The sequence below is a fragment of the Bubalus bubalis genome, chromosome 3, assembly GCF_019923935.1.
Source record: "Bubalus bubalis isolate 160015118507 breed Murrah chromosome 3, NDDB_SH_1, whole genome shotgun sequence".
Lineage (NCBI taxonomy): Eukaryota > Metazoa > Chordata > Mammalia > Artiodactyla > Bovidae > Bubalus > Bubalus bubalis.
Genome location: NC_059159.1, coordinates 47,388,156 through 47,406,113, shown reverse-complemented (window position 1 = coordinate 47,406,113; position 17,958 = coordinate 47,388,156). Strand labels below are relative to the sequence as shown.

General features: G+C 41.8%; 1 protein-coding gene and 1 long non-coding RNA gene across 2 annotated transcripts; one reads left to right on the top strand and one right to left on the bottom strand.

Moving 5' to 3' along the window:
- Positions 1-2,202: 2,202 nt before the first annotated feature.
- Positions 2,203-4,242, bottom strand: LOC102389105 (C-C motif chemokine 8). Its single transcript, XM_006080459.4, has 3 exons — positions 4,085-4,242; positions 3,167-3,284; positions 2,203-2,760 (listed from the first exon to the last, which is right to left on the bottom strand). The coding sequence occupies exons 1-3, from the start codon at positions 4,158-4,160 to the stop codon at positions 2,655-2,657; spliced, it is 300 nt and encodes a 99-aa protein (XP_006080521.1). The 5' UTR covers positions 4,161-4,242; the 3' UTR covers positions 2,203-2,654.
- Positions 4,243-15,891: 11,649 nt separating this feature from the next.
- On the top strand, positions 15,892-17,730 carry LOC123332389. Its single transcript, XR_006549182.2, has 2 exons — positions 15,892-16,073; positions 17,183-17,730. It is a non-coding gene; the product is annotated as an uncharacterized LOC123332389 (long non-coding RNA).
- The last annotated feature ends 228 nt before the right edge of the window (positions 17,731-17,958 follow it).

Here is a 17,958-nt window from a genome sequence, read left to right as displayed (position 1 = left end):
TTTCAAAACACAACTATTCCAGTTGAGGCATATAAAGCATCAATACTTTAAATAAGGTGACATATCACTTACCACATTTATGTTTCATGTCATTAACAAAGTTCATTGTGATTTGAAATATGGCAACACAATCCCGGAGTGCCTCTGGGGAAGTGACACTTGGGGAAGACAAATGGACTGTGTCTTCTGCTGTAGCCTGGTGACAGTTTAAGATGAGTCTCATGCCTTTGGAATTTAGGACTTGTGTCCAGGGAGTTCATGAAAACCTGGGCCCAGATCTTTGGAGCCAGCTTGACTTTGAGACTGCGAAAGTGCGTGGTTAAGAATCAGATGGAGCCTCTCTGGTTGGCAAGCACTCTTTTTACCCAGCTGACATTTAGATGCCTTATTTTAGACACCTGGGGTTTCAGTGTGCTACCTTGGGCTTCCGTGGAAAGCTTATTTTCAGACAGGTGATATATCTGACTTGGGAGTATTTGCCACTAGGCTGGGCTCATGGTTGGCTCTGTGGTTTTAATTCTTGGCACTTTCTTCCTGACCCTTCCCTAGCCAACAGGCATGACCAATTTCCCAAGAGACATGGCTCCTAGGGTAGGAAGGAGCTTGTGAGATCATCTCCCAGATCCTCTTACTTCCTGCCTGTGATACAGAGCTACTTTCACTTTTATATGGAGCATCTTAGTGCCAGAGAGAGAAACTGACTTCCTGTAAGTGACTCAGACAGTCAGAACCAGTTTTGGGATCAGAACCCAGGTCTCTTGCGTTGTCACGCTTCCATGTTTGTACTGGAATCAGGGCATCTCTCCAACCTGTGACAGGCTCCACAGACCTGGGTAAGCCAGACAAGAGTTGTCTTCCTTCAGGAGGGGTCTTGGTCTTTGTGCCTCAGTACAGTGGGCCTCATGTCTGAAAAAGGAGCCAACTATGGTGGCTCAGGTGGTAAAAAATCCACCTGCAATGCGGGAGACCTGGGTTTGATCCCTGGGTTGGGAAGATTCCCTGGAGAAGGGAACGGCTAACCACTCTGGTATCCTTGCCTAGAGAATTCCATGGACAGAGGAGCCTGGCAGGCTACAGTCTACGGGGTTGCAAAGAGGCACATGACTGAGGGACTTTCACTCACTCACTCATGCTCATGAAGTACAAGAGAATCTTGACCTTAAGAGGCTGTTAAGGAAAGGAGATTCCATGCCTTTAAAAGGATTTTGCAAATTCTTGGGACTGGGGTTGAGGTATAGTGATGGAGATGAATTCATTCTGTATCACAAAGGTAACAGCCCTGTGGATAGTCGATTTGCAAGATCATAAAAGAAGGGTCTATGTTTTGGTCAATTACTCTCTTCTTCTATAGCATTTAACATGTCACTCTATCTGGCCCATTCTTCCTCACCTCATCCCACTTCCACCATGCACCATTTATAGTCCCATCATTTCTCTGCTCCATGGCAGCAGTCTGCTCTCAGACCTTCCCTCTCATGCTCCATCTTGTATTCAAACACGAAGTTATTCTTCCTGATGCTCACCTCTGCATGTGAGATTTTCCTTCTCTCCTATTTCAGAACTCAGTGCATCTCTATTATCTGCTGAAGTTCTAATCTGAAATTCAAAAGCCACTACAATCTGGCTCCAAACTGTATTTCTAAAACCTCAACTCCTCTGTTTTCCTAGAGCCTAGCCAGGTGGGATTCCTTCCTCTGGCCCACTCCCCTCACCTCCTCCTCTATCAGCTCTGAAGAATCCTTTCCTTTTCCATTACATTCAAATCTCTCATGAACTGTCTGGTTGAAGACTTATATCCAAGGAATAGTCTTAAGTGGATCTCTGGGCTATAGGCATCTAGTTTCCTCTTGGATTTGATTTCATTCCTGGGATGTTATTCTAGGTTTGAGAATGAATGAAACAGAGAAAACCTGGGGTTGTGGGAAAATGGTTAAAGACTGTTGCAAGAGATCAAGAGAGAGACCAGGCAGAGGTCAATGCGGAGAGAAAAGAATTGGGAACCTAGATGCTATTACGGGCGAGTGACTCAGAGACTGGAGCCAGAAGACTGGAACAGCTTGGTCATTCTAGGTTCTCCCTAATCCTAAATTGAGTCCAAAAGATGTATTAGAGGATGACTTTTACACTCCAAATTGTCATTCCTCACTACCATTTTCTCCCTCCCCACAAAATGTTATCCCATGAAAAATAAGACCAAGTAGCTTGAAATTACATGTATTTTTTATTTGAAAATTCCATAGTCATGTAATAACATTACTTTTCATCACAATACTACATAGCACACATCCACTCACAGGAGCACTGATTTCCTAAGATTCCAGAGGTGTTTCACTCTGATAATCAGTGGAAGGACCTCACCATCATACATGCAGTAGGATGGGGAACAGCACCATCTTGCTATGAACTTAATCAAGCTCACAGGAAACTCATCACCAGATGTTGTATCTTATATTCATTAGGATTTATGGCAGATAAAGTAAAACAACAATAACTTAAACATAATTAAATATTGTTTAAGAAACTCCGTGTTTAAATTATTTAAAAAATAAAACAACTCTTTTTGGCCATTATAATACAATAATACACCTGGGGAAGGTGGGGAAGAAATAAATAAGATTTTCCAAGACTCTGTCTCTCAGTCTAGGTATGAAGGTTCAAGGCTTCGGTGTTCGGGACTTTTGGTCCAGGAGCTTTATGGAAGTCTGGACCCACTTCTGCTTGGGGTCAGCACAGACCTCCCTGTCCGCTTTGGTCTTGAAGCTGTGGGGAAAAGAGGGCAGAGTTAAATGGAGTGTCTTGAGGATTTTTCCCAGGAGTTTGATCCATTGGCCCCTAAAGCTGATTAGCCCTTGCTCCCTGGTTGAGGAGCCTGAATGGGGACAGGAAGAAGGGGAAATAGGATTAAGAAACTTCTTTTCCAGAAAAGAAGTTCTGCTGTTACTGCCCCAGGGGAAGCCCTCCAGACCCTTGGCTAAAGGAACTTGGATGATCTGACCAAACTCCTAGAAGAGGAGCCCGGAGTGTGTATATTTTCCTTTTTGTGGGCTCAGTTTGTCTATGGAGTAAAGGGTCCTTTGGCTTAGATGTTTCATTTATCTGACTCATTAGGACGCATAGAAGTCAGATAGAACTTTTGGCTGTGGGTGCCAGGGCATGGTCCACTTACATCACAGCTTCCTGGGGACACTGGCTGTTGGTGATTCTCGTGTAGCTGTCCAGCTTCTTGAAGGGGATCTTCCCATTGATCACACTAAAGCAGCAGGTGATTGGGGTAGAAACTGAATCTGAAAAACATTTTGCAAAGAACCAGAGAGTTATGAAGTGTTGTAAGTACACATGTGTCAGAGAAAATAAAGAAGTAGGAGATAAAGCTAGTGCTTGAATTCTATCTAGGACCCACCACTCCCACATTCAGAGCCTTAGTCCAGATCCCGCAGGTAAAATGGTACCTGTGAGTCAATTTCTTCTACTGAACTGTGGGATCTCTCATTGTTGACTGCAAATGGGGAAATCTTGAGTAACAAGATTAATCCTTGTAGTGTGATTTCAGAGAGTCTGTTGATCCAAAACCTCTGAACCTGGGAAGATACTTTCTAAGAACTTGCTTCCCAGCTCTGTCCCCATGGGCTTAGAGCCAACCTATGTCACATGCTGAGATAGATGCCTATGGGTCTTTATCCTTCATAGCCACCATTCTGGAAGTTACGCTGGACCATAATCCAACATTGGAAGCCTCCAGCAAGAATGTCTTCCTCTCTACCATTGCCTGAAATGTCTTTTCCATCCACAATGAGAAATGGTCCTTTCTTATGTGCCCCATCCAAAAACAAGATGAGGATTGTTGAGAGTGCATTTAGTGTCCCGAAGGTCAGGCAAGATAATGGAGCCTGGCCCCAGGGGCCTGAGCTTCTAGCTCTGGTCCTGCCTCTGACCAGCTGTGAGGTGCCAGCTCTTAATTCTTCTCTTGCTTTCACCTTCTCCATCTTTGCAATGGAAGCTATGCAGCAAGCATGGGGTGACTTATGCCCGGGGTTAGTAGCTAGGGTAGTGAAAGTGTTAAGGCTTAAGAAGAGAGGAGCCTTACCTGGCTGAGCGAGCACCTGGGTGCCGAAGGTGGCTGCCACAAGCAGCAGACACAGAATCCCAGCGGAGACCTTCATGTTGGAGGGTGAGCACGGGGGCTTCAGCCTGAGAGTTGGCGGTTGCTGAGTTGGTCTCAGTCTGTGGAAATCTGGCTCCTCTGGCTGATCTGCCTGCCTTTTATAGGGAGCAGAGTGCATGGGTAGGGTCATGTTTAAGGAAGGACCGAAGAAGCCCCTGAATGTGCTGAGTAAGCACCAGATCTTGGTGGTGATTTCCGAACACTGAGAAAAGGAAGTTGTACAGTTTCCATCATCTGTTTGGGCTGCGGGGCAGAGGTGAAAGGATATGTGGCCATGCCAGCAAAATGTACAAAGTGACATCATCAGACTATTAAGAGCTCTGATTTCTTTGAAACGGAACATGATCTATTGGAAAGGAAGAATGGAAGCTGAGTTCCTAGTGGGATGGAAAGAATCAATGGCCTGGGGCCTCCTCAGGGTCCAGGAGGTCGGGGAAGGGGCCCTAAGTCTTTGCCTGGGCTCTTTGTCTCTGGTCTCTGCCATCCTAAACCAGCTACGCTCCTTTAGAATCTCACACAGGTAGCTTGATAGAATCTTGGCAGAATGGTAAATCCAGGCATCTTCAAGTCTTCAGGCTCTGGAATGTTCTGTCGTGAAGCCTAAGAACTGGACAACACATACTGATCTTAATAGGGTTGCTGTTGTTTTAGTTGCTAAGTCCCGTCTGACTCTTTGTGACCCCATGGACTGTAGCCCATCAGGCTCCTCTGTCCATGGAATTTCCCAGGCAAGAATACTGGAGTGGGCTGACATTTCCTTCTCCAAGGGATCTTCCAGACCCAGAAATCAAACCTGCATCTCCGGCATTGGCAGGTAGATTCTTTACCACTGAGCCACCAGGGAAGCCTACAATCTTGCCGAGTGGTGATTTCCAAATATTTTATCAGACACTAAAGTTTCTTTCCAAGTGAAATGATACAAAGAAGTCCAGTATTTCATGCAGATTCAGATAGAACAGGTCTGTTTGAAAATTGCCTTTTACTTTTGGTGTCCAGTGTTTTGCCCACTTAAAAAAATTGGGTTGTTTGTTGCCTTACAATTGACTTTGAAAAGTTCTTTTTACATTTTGCATTCAAATCCTTTACCAGATATGTGCATTGCAAATATTTTCTCCACAGGCTGTAGCTTATTTTCTTAACAACAGTTTTCACAGAGCAAAAGTTTTAAATTTTAATAAAGTTCAATTTATCAATTTTTTCTTTCATAGATGTTGCTTTTGGTATTCTAGCTAAAATCTCTTCATCAAATCCAAGTTTGCATGTTGTCTTTTCAATGAACATTTCCAGACTTTTCACTAATCATTCAATATTCCCCAATAATCTTGAATGCTAAATATTCCATAAAGGTCCATATATAAAGTCACCATAATTAAGTGAAGCCTTTCTCTACAGTTGGAAATTATACCATTTTCACTTTTTCACCATCGTAAACAACAATTATGAGAAAACTGATGCAACATAATCATTATTGTCTCCAATTCTATAGCTAAAGGATTAATAAATCAGGTTATATGGCTATTATTAAGGATCTTAATCAAATTACAGCATTATTACATTGCTGGAAGATTTCCATCTTCATTAAAATGTGAGTTTATTGTTCTTAAAAATATTTGACAATTGCTAAGAAAAAGATATTTGTCTTGTTAAAGGGTAAAACTAAGCAATGGAATCGTGGTTTTCTTCGTGGTGTTGACATCATGCAGGAGCCTTTTTAGAGGCAGACATGTTCTTTATCTTACTCAGAGGGGTGCTTAAGCAGTTGTCTATTTAAAATTCATGAAATTGTACACTTAAAATGTCTGCACTTCATTGTACATAAATTAAATTTCCACATGAAGTAAATAAAAAGCACAGCACTATTTTGCTTACATTCTAATGTATTTGTTGTCTTTAGCGAGAGTGTTAATTATTTTTTTCTTGTGGTTAACTCATTCATATTTCTATAACATATGGCCTTTTATTGTTCTTACTGATTCCGAAGAGACTTTAGAACATTTATCTCATGCATTTTCCTTTTATTATACTGTGCAAACTTGTAAGAGTAGAGAAATTGCAGAACATGGGATAAATCACTATCGTCAGAATTTCTTCTGACCAGAAGGGAACTTGAGTTCTTCCAGACAGTCCTCTTGCCAGATGTACCTTGTAGCCCTGATCTCTGTGGGAGTGTGTTGTCTAAGAGGTCATTTGCACACATTTTTTTGTTTAGAAATAAAGTCACTGTCTCACAGAATACTTTCAGGGCCCTGTTAATTTCTCCTCTGAGCTGCCATCATCTGGAAATTTCATCCATAAGGCACAAATGGTAGCGAAAATGATATTGTTGAGAATCAACAAATATTAGTCAAATGAAGGGAATTAAGGGTCAAGTAACTCAATTCTAATCCTGATGGAGCCAATAATGAGCCAATGACCTGCCCGGTGTGACCATGGATAAATTTTGATTCTTAAATTCATTGTCCTTGTCTAGAGAAGAGAAGGGTTTGACAAGTTCAGGGATGACAAATAGTTTTCAATAATTTGTTAACTTAATAGATTGATGGCAGATAAACAGAAAGGTTTGTTGGAAGAAAAAAAAAAAAAAGAACCAAACAAAAGCTCCAGTGAGGCCTTACTTTGGGTTATTGAATGCAATGCTGTGATTGATTAGTGATGTCTGCCAAGGATGCAGCAATAGAAAGTGGTACTACCTGCGTAACACAGATGTGGTTCCTGGATTAAATCGTGTTTAAGCTCTTCTGTAACTTAATTCATCTATGTTTGGGAAGTATCCACTGAGAGACTAAGAAGCTAGCATGCCAAGAGAACTGGCAGAGAAATGTGCTTAGCTGTCAGCCCTAGGAGAAGGCGAAAAGTCTGGATCTGGATACAAGAAATACTAGTTAATATCTGTGTCAGAGATTCTTTACTCACCTATTGTTTACTTTATGTGGAAATGGGGTTTATTGTCAATATTAAGTGAAAAGTAAAATAAAGTAAAGTGAAGTTGCTCAGTCGTGTCCGACTCTTTGCGACCCCATGGACTGTGGCCCACCAGGCTCCCCTGTCCATAGGATTCTCCAGGCAAGGATACTGGAGTGGGTTGCCATTTCCTTTTCCAGGGGATCTTCCTGACCCAGGGATTGAACCCGGGTCTTTGGCGTTGCAGGCAGACACTTTACCATCTGAGCCACCAGGGAAGCCCAATATTAAGTGATCTGATATCCAAAACTTGCTGTGCAGAGCAAGTAACATGCGTGCATGCATTCTCAGTGGCTCAGTCATGTTCGACTCTTTGCGATGCCACAGACTGTAGCCTGCCAGGTTCCTCGGTCCATGGGATTTTCTCAGCAAGAATACTGCAGTGGGTTGCCATTTCCTCTTCCAGGGGATCTCTCTAATCCAGGGATCGAACTCACGTCTCCTGCACTGCAGGTGGATTTTTTACTGCTGAGCCAATGGGGAAGCCCTCAGTAACATATGATGAATGATCATTAAGTTAGCTGTTATTAATAGTCAAGTAAGAAAGGTATTGTGTCTAAAACGTGCTAGAAAGGGACCCACGGTGCGGTCCCTGGTCTCTTGTATTAGTTCTCCCTAAAATTGCTTCCAACTAAGATATGTGGTAGAAATAGACCGCCAGGAATGTCTGGATTGTAGATGAAGGGGAAAAAAAAAGAGACTCCCAGAGGAACAGAAGTGTGGTCCTGGGATCCTGCCATGAATCAGATGCATGGAGTGTTGTGGGGCCCACAGTGGGGATGGGGGTCAGACTCCAGGGCTGACACACCAGAAAGCACCGAGGTCTTAATTCTTCAAGGAGCTCAGAGACCTCAAGTGGTGAGTCACTTTGATTATGCAATTTCCCTCTATTGTTTTGTCCTCAACCTGAATTCAAGAAATCCCAACATAAAAAGTTAAAACGAAACTTTAGGCCATGCAAGTTCAGCAGTTGTTCTTTCCAGTAGCGGGGTCATGCTGTTGTTTAAGGAAGTGGTCACCCTGCCTTCTCTATTTTCTCCTCAGCATCCTCCCAATGTGCATCTTCCTTAAGCAGTTTTGACAGCTCACTTAGGGCTCAGTGGCTGTGAAGGGGCACTGGAGATCAGAAACAACCTCTGTTAATCAGATCAGATCAGTCGATCAGTTGTGTCTGACTCTTTCCGATCCCATGAATCGCAGCACGCCAGGCCTCCCTGTCCATCACCAACTACCAGAGTTCACTCAGACTCACGTCCATCGAGTCAGTGATGCCATCCAGCCATCTCATCCTCTGTCGTCCACTTCTCCTCCTGCCCCCAATCCCTCCCAGCATCAGAGTCTTTTCCAATGAGTCAACTCTTTGCATGAGGTGGCCAAAGTACTGGAGTTTCAGCTTTAGCATCATTCCTTCCAAAGAACAGCCAGGGCTGATCTCCTTCAGAATGGACTGGTTGGATCTCCTTGCAGTCCAAGGGACTCTCAGGAGTCTTCTCCAACACCACAGTTCAAAAGCATCAGTTCTTTGGTGCTCAGCCTTCTTCACAGTCCAACTCTCACATCCATACATGACCACAGGAAAAACCATAGCCTTGACTAGATGAACCTTTGTTGGCAAAGTAATGTCTCTGCTTTTAAATATGCTATCTAGGTTGGTCATAACTTTCCTTCCAAGGAGTAAGCGTCTTTTAATTTCATGGCTGCAGTCACCATCGGCAGTGATTTTGGAGCCCAGAAAAATAAAGTCTGACACTGTTTCCACTGTTTCCCCATCTATTTCCCATGAAGTGACAGGACCGGATGTCATGATCTTCGTTTTCTGAATGTTGAGCTTTAAGCCAACTTTTTCACTCTTCTCTTTCACTTTCATCAAGAGGCTTTTGAGCTCCTCTTCACTTTCTGCCATAAGGGTGGTGTCATCTGCATATCTGAGGTAATTGATATTTCTGCCAGCAATCTTGATTCCAGCTTGTGTTTCTTCCAGTCCAGCGTTTCTCATGATGTACTCTGCATATAAGTTAAATAAGCAGGGTGACAATATACAGCCTTGACGTACTCTTTTTCCTATTTGGAACCAGTCTGTTGTTTCATGTTCAGTTCTAACTGTTGCTTCCTGACCTGCATACAGGTTTCTCAAGAGGCAGGTCAGGTGGTCTGGTATTCCCATCTCTTTCAGAATTTTCACAGTTGATTGTGATCCACACAGTCAAAGGCTTTGGCATAGTCAATAAAGCAGAAATAGATGATTTTCTGGAACTCTCTTGCGTTTTCCATGATCCAGCAGATGTTGGCAATTTGATCTCTGGTTCCTCTGCCTTTTCTAAAACCAGCTTGAACATCAGGAAGTTCACGGTTCACATATTGCTGAAGCCTGGCTTGGAGAATTTTGAGCATTACTTTATTAGCATGTGAGATGAGTGCAATTGTGCGGTAGTTTGAGCATTCTTTGGCATTGCCTTTCTTTGGGATTGGAATGAAAACTGACCTTTTCCAGTGCTGTGGCTACTGCTGAGTTTTCCAAATTTGCTGGCATATTGAGTGCAGCACTTTCACAGCATCATCTTTCAGGATTTGGAATAGTTCAACTGGAATTCTATCACCTCCACTAGCTTTGTTCGTAGTGATGCTTACTAAGGCCCACTTGACTTCACATTCCAGGATGTCTGGCTCTAGGTCAGTGATGACACCATTGTGATTATCTGGGTCATGAAGATCTTTTTTGTATAGTTCTTCTGTGTATTCTTGCCACCTCTTCTTAGTATCTTCTGCTTCTGTTAGGTCCATACCATTTCTGTCCTTTATCGAGCCCAACTTTGCATGAAATATTCCTTTGGTATCTCTGATTTTCTTGAAGAGATCTCTAGTCTTTCCCATTCTGTTGTTTTCCTCTATTTCTTTGCATTGATCTCTGTTAATAGAGGGCCAGAAATGCGTACCCTGCTGTGGAAATAGCAGGGCTCTTACGTACTTTGTTTATTTTTGTGGTAATTGTTTTGCTTTGTTTTGTTTGTTTTTTACTGCTTCCCTCATTTTTAAAGAATTTTTATTAGCGGATAGCTGATTCACAATGTTGTATTAGTTTCTGCTATCCAGCAAAGTGAATAAGTTATACATATACATATATCCACTCTTTTTAAGATTCTTTTCCCATATAGGTAGTTACAAGTATTGAAGAGTTCTCCATGCTATACAGTAGGTCCTTATTAGTTATCTGTAGTAGTTTGTATATGTCGATCTTAAGCTCCCAACTTGTCCCTCCCTTGTTGCTTCCTCCCCTGGTAACTGTAAGTCTGTTTTCTACAGCTGTGACTCTATTTCGGTTTTGCAAATGAGTTCATTTGTAGTATTTTTTTAGATTCCACATATTAGCAATCTCATATTATATTTGTCTTTCTCTGTTTGACTTACTTCACTCAGTATAACAATCTCTAGGTCTATCTATGTTGCTACAAATGATATTATTTCATTCTTTTTTATGGCTGAGTAACATTCCATCATATATATGTGTGTTCAACTCTTTTGTGACCCCATGGCCTGTAGCCTGCCAGGCTCCCCCATCCATGGACTTCTCCAGGCAAGAATACTGGAGAGGGTTGTCCTTCCCTTCTCCAGAGTATTTTCCAGACCCAGGGATCAAACCTGGGTCTTCTGCATTGTAGGCAGATTCTTTACCATCTGAGCCACCAGGGAAGCCCTGTACATATAGATCACATCTTTTTTTATCAATTCCTCTATTGATGGACATTTAGGTTGCTTCCCTGTCCCGGCTATTGTAAATAGTTCTACAATGAACATTAAGGTGCGTGTATCAGTTCAAATTGTGATTTTCTCTGAATATATGTCCAGAAATTGGATCACAGGATTGTATTGTTTGTAATCTGTGGAAATGTGGTTCTTAAGGAATATGACTAAATGGGAGAGGATCTCAGGAATCAAAGTTTCTGCTTTCGTTTTCCAGCTCTGTTCCAAGTGTCTTCGATGGTCATAAAATTATAGAATGAGTTAGAAAAAAGTGCATTTAATTTATTCAATCCTTTTCCTTTGAGAGAATGAATTATAGAGGTGAAATGATTTGTCATAAAGTTGTACAACTGCTCTGTGACAAGCCAGGGCTGGTAAATGAGCACGTCAGAATGAAAGCCATTATTCACTTTCGAGTTAGAAGACAAGAACAAGGCAGGAAAATACAGAGAGGTACCCAGGCACCCCAAAGACCATCCAATGCACCAGTCCCCAGATCTGCCTATCACATCAGAATGCCCTGGGCAGGGACTTATACGGAAAGGCTGCCTTAACCCACTCTAACATACTCAGAATCTTTGGAGATAATGCCTTGAATTCTCTTTGAAGTGTTTCGGGTGGCTTTTAACCATGATCAGTTTGGGAGCCATCAGGGATCAAGATCATCCCCAAGAAAAAGAAAAGCAAAAAAGCAAAGTGGTTGTATGAGGAGGCCTTACAGATAGCTGTGAAAAGAAGACTCGAAAAGTAGGGAAGAAAAGGAAAGATATACCCATTTGAATGCAGAGTTCCAAAGGATAGCAAGAAGAGATAAGAAAGCCTTCCTCAGCAATCAATGCAAAGAAATAGAGGAAAACAATAGAATGGAAAAGGCTAGAAATCTCTTCAAGAAAATTATAGATACCAAGGGGAAATTTCATGCAAACTTGGGCTCGATAAAGGACAGAAATGGTATGGACCTAACAGAAGCAGAAGATACTAAGAAGAGGTGGCAAGAATACACAGGAGAACTGTATGAGAAAGATCTTCATGACCCAGATAACCACAATGGCGTGATCACTCACCTAGAGCCAGACATCCTGGAATGTGAAGTCAAGTGGGCCTTAGTAAGCATCACTTTGAACAAAGCTAGTGGAGGTGATAGAATTCCCATTGAGCTATTTCAAATCCTAAAAGATGATGCTGTGAAAGTGCTGCACTCAAGATGCCAGCAAATTTGGAAAACTCAGCAGTGGCCACAGCACTGGAAAAGGTCAGTTTTCATTCCAATCCCAAAGGCAATTCCAAAGAATGCTCAAACTACCGCACAATTGCACTCATCTCACATGCTAATAAAGTAATGCTCAAAATTCTCCAAGCCAGGCTTAAGCAATATGTGAACCATGAACTTCCAGATGTTCAAGCTGGTTTTAGAAAAGGCAGAGGAACCAGACATCAAATTGCCAACATCTGCTGGATCATGGAAAACGCAAGAGAGTTCCAGAAAATCATCTATTTCTGCTTTATTGACTATGCCAAAGCCTTTGACTGTGTGGATCACAATCAACTGTGGAAAATTCTGAAAGAGATGGGAATACCAGACCACCTGACCTGCCTCTTGAGAAACCTGTATGCAGGTCAGGAAGCAACAGTTAGAACTGGACATGGAACAACAGACTGGTTCCAAACAGGAAAAGGAGTACATCAAGCCTGTATGTTGTCACCCTGCTTGTTTAACTTATATGCAGAGTACATCATGAGAAACACTGGGCTGGATGAAGCACAAGCTGGAATCAAGATTGCCGGGAGAAATATCAATAACCTCAGATATGCAGATGATACCACCCTTATGGCAGAAAGTGAAGAGGAACTAAAGAGCCTCTTGATGAAAGTGAAAGTAGAGAGTGAAAAAGTTGGCTTAAAGCTCAACATTCAGAAAACTAAGATCATGGCATCTGGTCCCATCACTTCATGGCAAATAGATGAGGAAACAGTGGAAACAGTGGCTGACTTTATTTTTCTGGGCTCCAAAATCACTGCAGATGGTGATTGCTGCTATGAAATTAAAAGATGCTTACTCCTTGGGAGGAAAGTTATGACCAATCTAGACAACATATTAAAAAGCAGAGACATTACTTTGCCAGCAAAGGTCCATCTAGTCAAGGCTATGATTTTCCCAGTGGTCATATATGGATGTGAGAGTTGAACTATAAAGAAAGCTGAGTGCAGAAGAATTGATGCTTCTGTCTCTGGTGTTGGAGAAGACACTTGAGAGTCCCTTGGATTGCATGGAGATCCAACCAGTCCATCCTAAAGGAGATCAGTCCTGGGTGTTCATTGGAAGGACTGATGCTAAAGCTGAAACTCCAATACTTTGGCCATCTGATGCGAAGAGCTAACTTATTTGAAAAGACCCTGGTGCTGGGAAAGATTGAGGGCAGGAGGAGAAGAGGACGACAGAGGATGAGATGGCTGGATGGCATCACTGACTCAATCGACATGAGTTTGAGTAAACTCTGGGAGTTGGTGACGCACGGGGAGGTCTGATGTGCTGCAGCTCATGGGGTCGAAAAGAGTCGGACATGGCTAAGCAACTGAAATGAACGGAAATGAACCTGGTTTAAACGCTTTATTTACAGATATATACACTGAGGCACAGAATGGTAAGCTGATTTACTCAGAGTCACTCTGACAATTTAGCAAAATCCAACACTGGAACTCAGAGATGCCATCGCTATGCCCAGTTACACACTGGGCCTGCTTCTTTGGTCCCTGATACAGGCAAGGTCTTCTTTCTAACAGAGAACCCTATGTCCTGTGTCTGTAAATTCATGTACAAAGATAAGCATGTGTGGGCCCAGTTGGAGTGTAAATGATCTCAAAGAGGATTACCTTATAGGTCTTAATAACAGGAACATGAATAGCTTCTATTTCAACTTGGGAATATGTAGTTTAACCCCCCAAGCCCTTATATCACCATTCCCCACTCAATGCTTAATAAGTGATAATAACAGAAGACCTTTTGAAGCTATCTACAATGTCTGTTCTTGTTCTTTATATTAACTCCATGGAATCAATTGGAATTTTGATCGCAACAAGCTGTTCAGTTGCTCCTGGCGCTTTGGGGCTACCACTGGGATGGGAATAGAAGTTACCCCAACCCTAAGCTCCTGGCTGATTTGGTAGTATGGATTCTAGGCACTGCCTTATCCTCGTCTGTCCCCTCTGGTGGCCAAGGCAATTCGGTCTGTGGTCTGAAAGACACAGCTTTAAGAATGAGAGGTGTACCTGTGGCGGATTCATTTTGATATTTGGCAAAACTAATACAGTTATGTAAAGTTTAAAAAAAAAAAAAGAATGAGAGGTGAAAGGGACTTTGTTGGATTCCTGTATTTTTGAAGTGTATACATTATTTCAGCTTTATTGATGGAGCAGCCGAGGAACAGGGCAAAGCAGATATATGTCCTATGTGTACAAAATAAAGCACCCAGGTCTCGGGCTATCTAGGCCAGCCTCTTCCCAGGGCCCTGATTTCAAATGTAGTGCATGGAACAGTGAGATATAGCATGGCACAGCAATTGTGGGCCCAGCTGGAATGTAAATGATTTCAAAGAGGATTACTTAATAGGTGGCCTCTCATCCTGCTTTGAATAGTTTCCTCACTAATAACTGAGTGGAGGGTGCTGATTCTGCTGTAGTCTTTCTTCACGTGGCCTGTTGGGATCTTTATCAATCAGAAGCATCCCTGGTCGCTGCGGCAAGTTAAAGGGACATGGAGATTCTTAAACTAGCTCTTAAAGGCTTTTCCCTGGAGTAACACAAAAGGGGTCATACCCGTTGCCTATCTTCAAGATGGAATGGGACAATAATCCCACAATTGGTAGACGTGCAAACACTAGAAATATGAATGGTTATCTCTAGTCCATCACATGTTCCCTGTTACCCACATCAGTTTAATAACGATTAGCTGTTGTAAAAAAATGACTGCTGTGTGACATTCCTAGGTTTAACCATTTTTAATAATTCCCATTAAAAACAGTCCATCCTTTATTTGTTTATTTTGGTTGAGCCATGTTTCATGAAGGATTTTAGTTTCCCAAACCAGGGATTGAACCTGTGTCCCCTGCAGTGGAAGCTCGGAGACTTAACCACTGGACTGCCAAGGAAGTCTCAAAACAGTCCACTCTTTAAATTTTTTCTTTTTTTTAATTTTAACTTGAGGCAAAGTGGTGAGTCTAAGTGGTTTCACATTTAGCACTCTAAATCAAATACGTTGCACTTTTTTTGCTCCCCTGTTCCCCAGCTGACTTTTATCTAAATGTCAGGGAACTACACTAATGATTGCCATATCAAGTTATTCACTTCAACTCAGTGAAGTGGGAAATTATCATAAAGCCCTTAATGAATGCAAGTGTTAATTGGTCCTTCGAGGGATATTTGGATTTTATTATTTATAAAGATCACAATTAGGCTTATGAAGGCTAAGAGCCTCTGGGTGAATAGCTGGTAAGCCTTGTGAAGGACTCATTGTGCTTTTACATGTTCTGTGTCACGTACCAGATAGCCACTCTTTTGTATTTCTCTGTGTTTTTTTGTTTGTTTGTTTTGTTTGTTTTGGCTTTTGGCTGAACCCCAAGGCATGTGGAAATTTAGTTTCCGACTAGGGAACAAACCCATGTCTTCTGCATTGGCAGCGGGACACTTAACCACTGGACCAACAGGGAAGTCCCTCTATTTGTGTTTTTAAAAAATTGACCTGGATGGGAGGGGAGTTTGGAGGAGAATGGATCCATGTCTATGTATGGCTGAGTCCCCCTGATGTCCACCTGAAACTATGACATTGTTAACTGGCTATACTCCAATACAAAATAACAAGTCTTTAAAAAATTGAGAGTTGTCTAGCTGATTCAATCATATATATTATGCTCCATAACATTCTGGAGCTCACTTTTTTTTTAATGTCAAAAATAACTTTTTTCCCTACATTTTTAAAGATAGGAATGTATAACATTCAGTCAGTTGTAGAAACTTTAGGGTGGTATCATAAACATTAAAGTATTCTATCACGGGAACGGAATGAAAAAATGTAGAACACCCCTCTCAAGGCGTCCAGACATCAGCCAGCACGGGCGCTTAGCAACGCACTGCAGCGGAGTCGGAGCCTTCTGCGCAGGCGCGTGGCCACTAGCCTACATCAGCAGCCCGGGCTGTGTGCCCACACTAGGGACCTCCGGTAAGAAATTGTTATTGCAATTTACAGCTCCCAAGTGTTCAGTTTTAGCTTTCTGGTCTTTAATTGATTGCTTTTCCTATTTCAATCTCCAAGGTCCCTCAATCACACAGACGCAGAGGGAAGCAGTCTTGTCTGTTTACCGGGGCAGCTGCCATCCGGAATTAGGGTACTTCTTCCTGAATCTGCCCTCGAACTTCAGATCTGTTTCCTCGGTGGAGGGCGCTGCCCTTCTTTCACTTGTCTGATACACTGAGAGGATTTGTAACACTTTCAAATGTTCCTGAGGCTTCTGAAATGTTTCCCAGGCCCAGACTCTGGCATTTTCCCAACTCAGAGGAACACACTTGCAGGACTTCTAATGATTTTCAGGTGATTGCCTGCTCTTTGCCGGAAACAAAAAATATACAGAAATGCCAAAAGGAAAGGACAAAACACATCTGTATTTAGGGTGGTAACCGACTCGTCCTGGTTTGGCCTGTGATTTCTTGTTTTTAGCACCAAACGACTAGTGTCCCAGGAAACCCCTCAGTCCTGGGCAAATCACGAAGATTGATCACCCTACCTGCATCTTAAATACTAAGATTGAATCTGGCTGAAACTTGTTTATGTTACCCCTTTCTTCTCTCTTGATTTCTCTGTGTGTGTATATGTGTGTATATATAGCAGTATGTATGCATACATATGAAAGTATAGATGTGTTTTGGTATATCTATACACATATATGTGCATAGATACACATATATATCCATATATCCATGTCTATACACACATATATAGACATAATGCATATGTGATAATATTTATAGCTTTTTTTCCTTAACACTGGTCATGTACTCTTCTGAGTCATTAGGTATTCTTCAGTTGCTTGAATTTTAAAGGCTTCATAGTGGTCCATTTTACATACCACACACATACCATAATTAAAGTCTTTCACTGTAGTTGGATATATATATGATTTATATCTTCATCTTTAAAGTTAACATTTTGAGCTAAAAGTCAGTTTAAAATTCTGACCCACATCTTTATTTCTTTCTGCAGCTATGGAATTAGCATATCACAATGCATGAAATGTTGATGCTTTTAACATGTATTGCCCTATCGCTTTCTAGAAAGTTTTACCCTGGACAACGTTTACAATTTGTGGTAAAGAGAATCATGGACTCCCCAGATGTCCAGTCCCCAGTCCCTGGAACCTGTGAGACTGTTATCTTACATGGCAAAGGGATCTTTGCACATATGGTTCGAGGTTCAGAACTTGAGATGGAGGAGCAGCCAGGTTATCCAGGTGGGCCCGACCTAATCACACAGTCCCTGAAAGTGGATACCCTGTCCTACGGTATCAGAGAGATGAGACAGAAGGAGAAGAGATCCCAGCTGTGTGTGAGAGAGACTCGACATGCTGCTGCTGGCTTTGAAGATGGAGGAACAGGGCTGGGAACAGCCCTCTGCTGACAGTCATCAAAAAATAAAGATCTCAGTCCAATAAACCAAAAGAACCGAATTCTGCCAACACCCTGAATGATTAAGAAAATTGACTCTTCTCTATAGCTTCTAGATAAAAACACAGTTCTGCCAACACCTTGATTTTAGTCTGATGATACCTGGATCTCACCTTCAGAACTATAGGATAATAAATTTGTGTTGTATAAATCACTGATTTTAGTGGTACTTTATTATGATAGTAGTAGAAAACAAATGAATTATTCTTTTAAAATGTGTGATGCTTTATTAATAAAAATATGATTTTACATATGGGCCAAACTAACCTATAGTGATAGAATTCAGACTAGAGTCTCCCTTTTGGGAATATTTTTTAAAAATTATTTTCTGTTTTTTTTTTTAAGTTGCTATTTTATTTTAATTAATTTTTTCTTTTCTTCTTCTT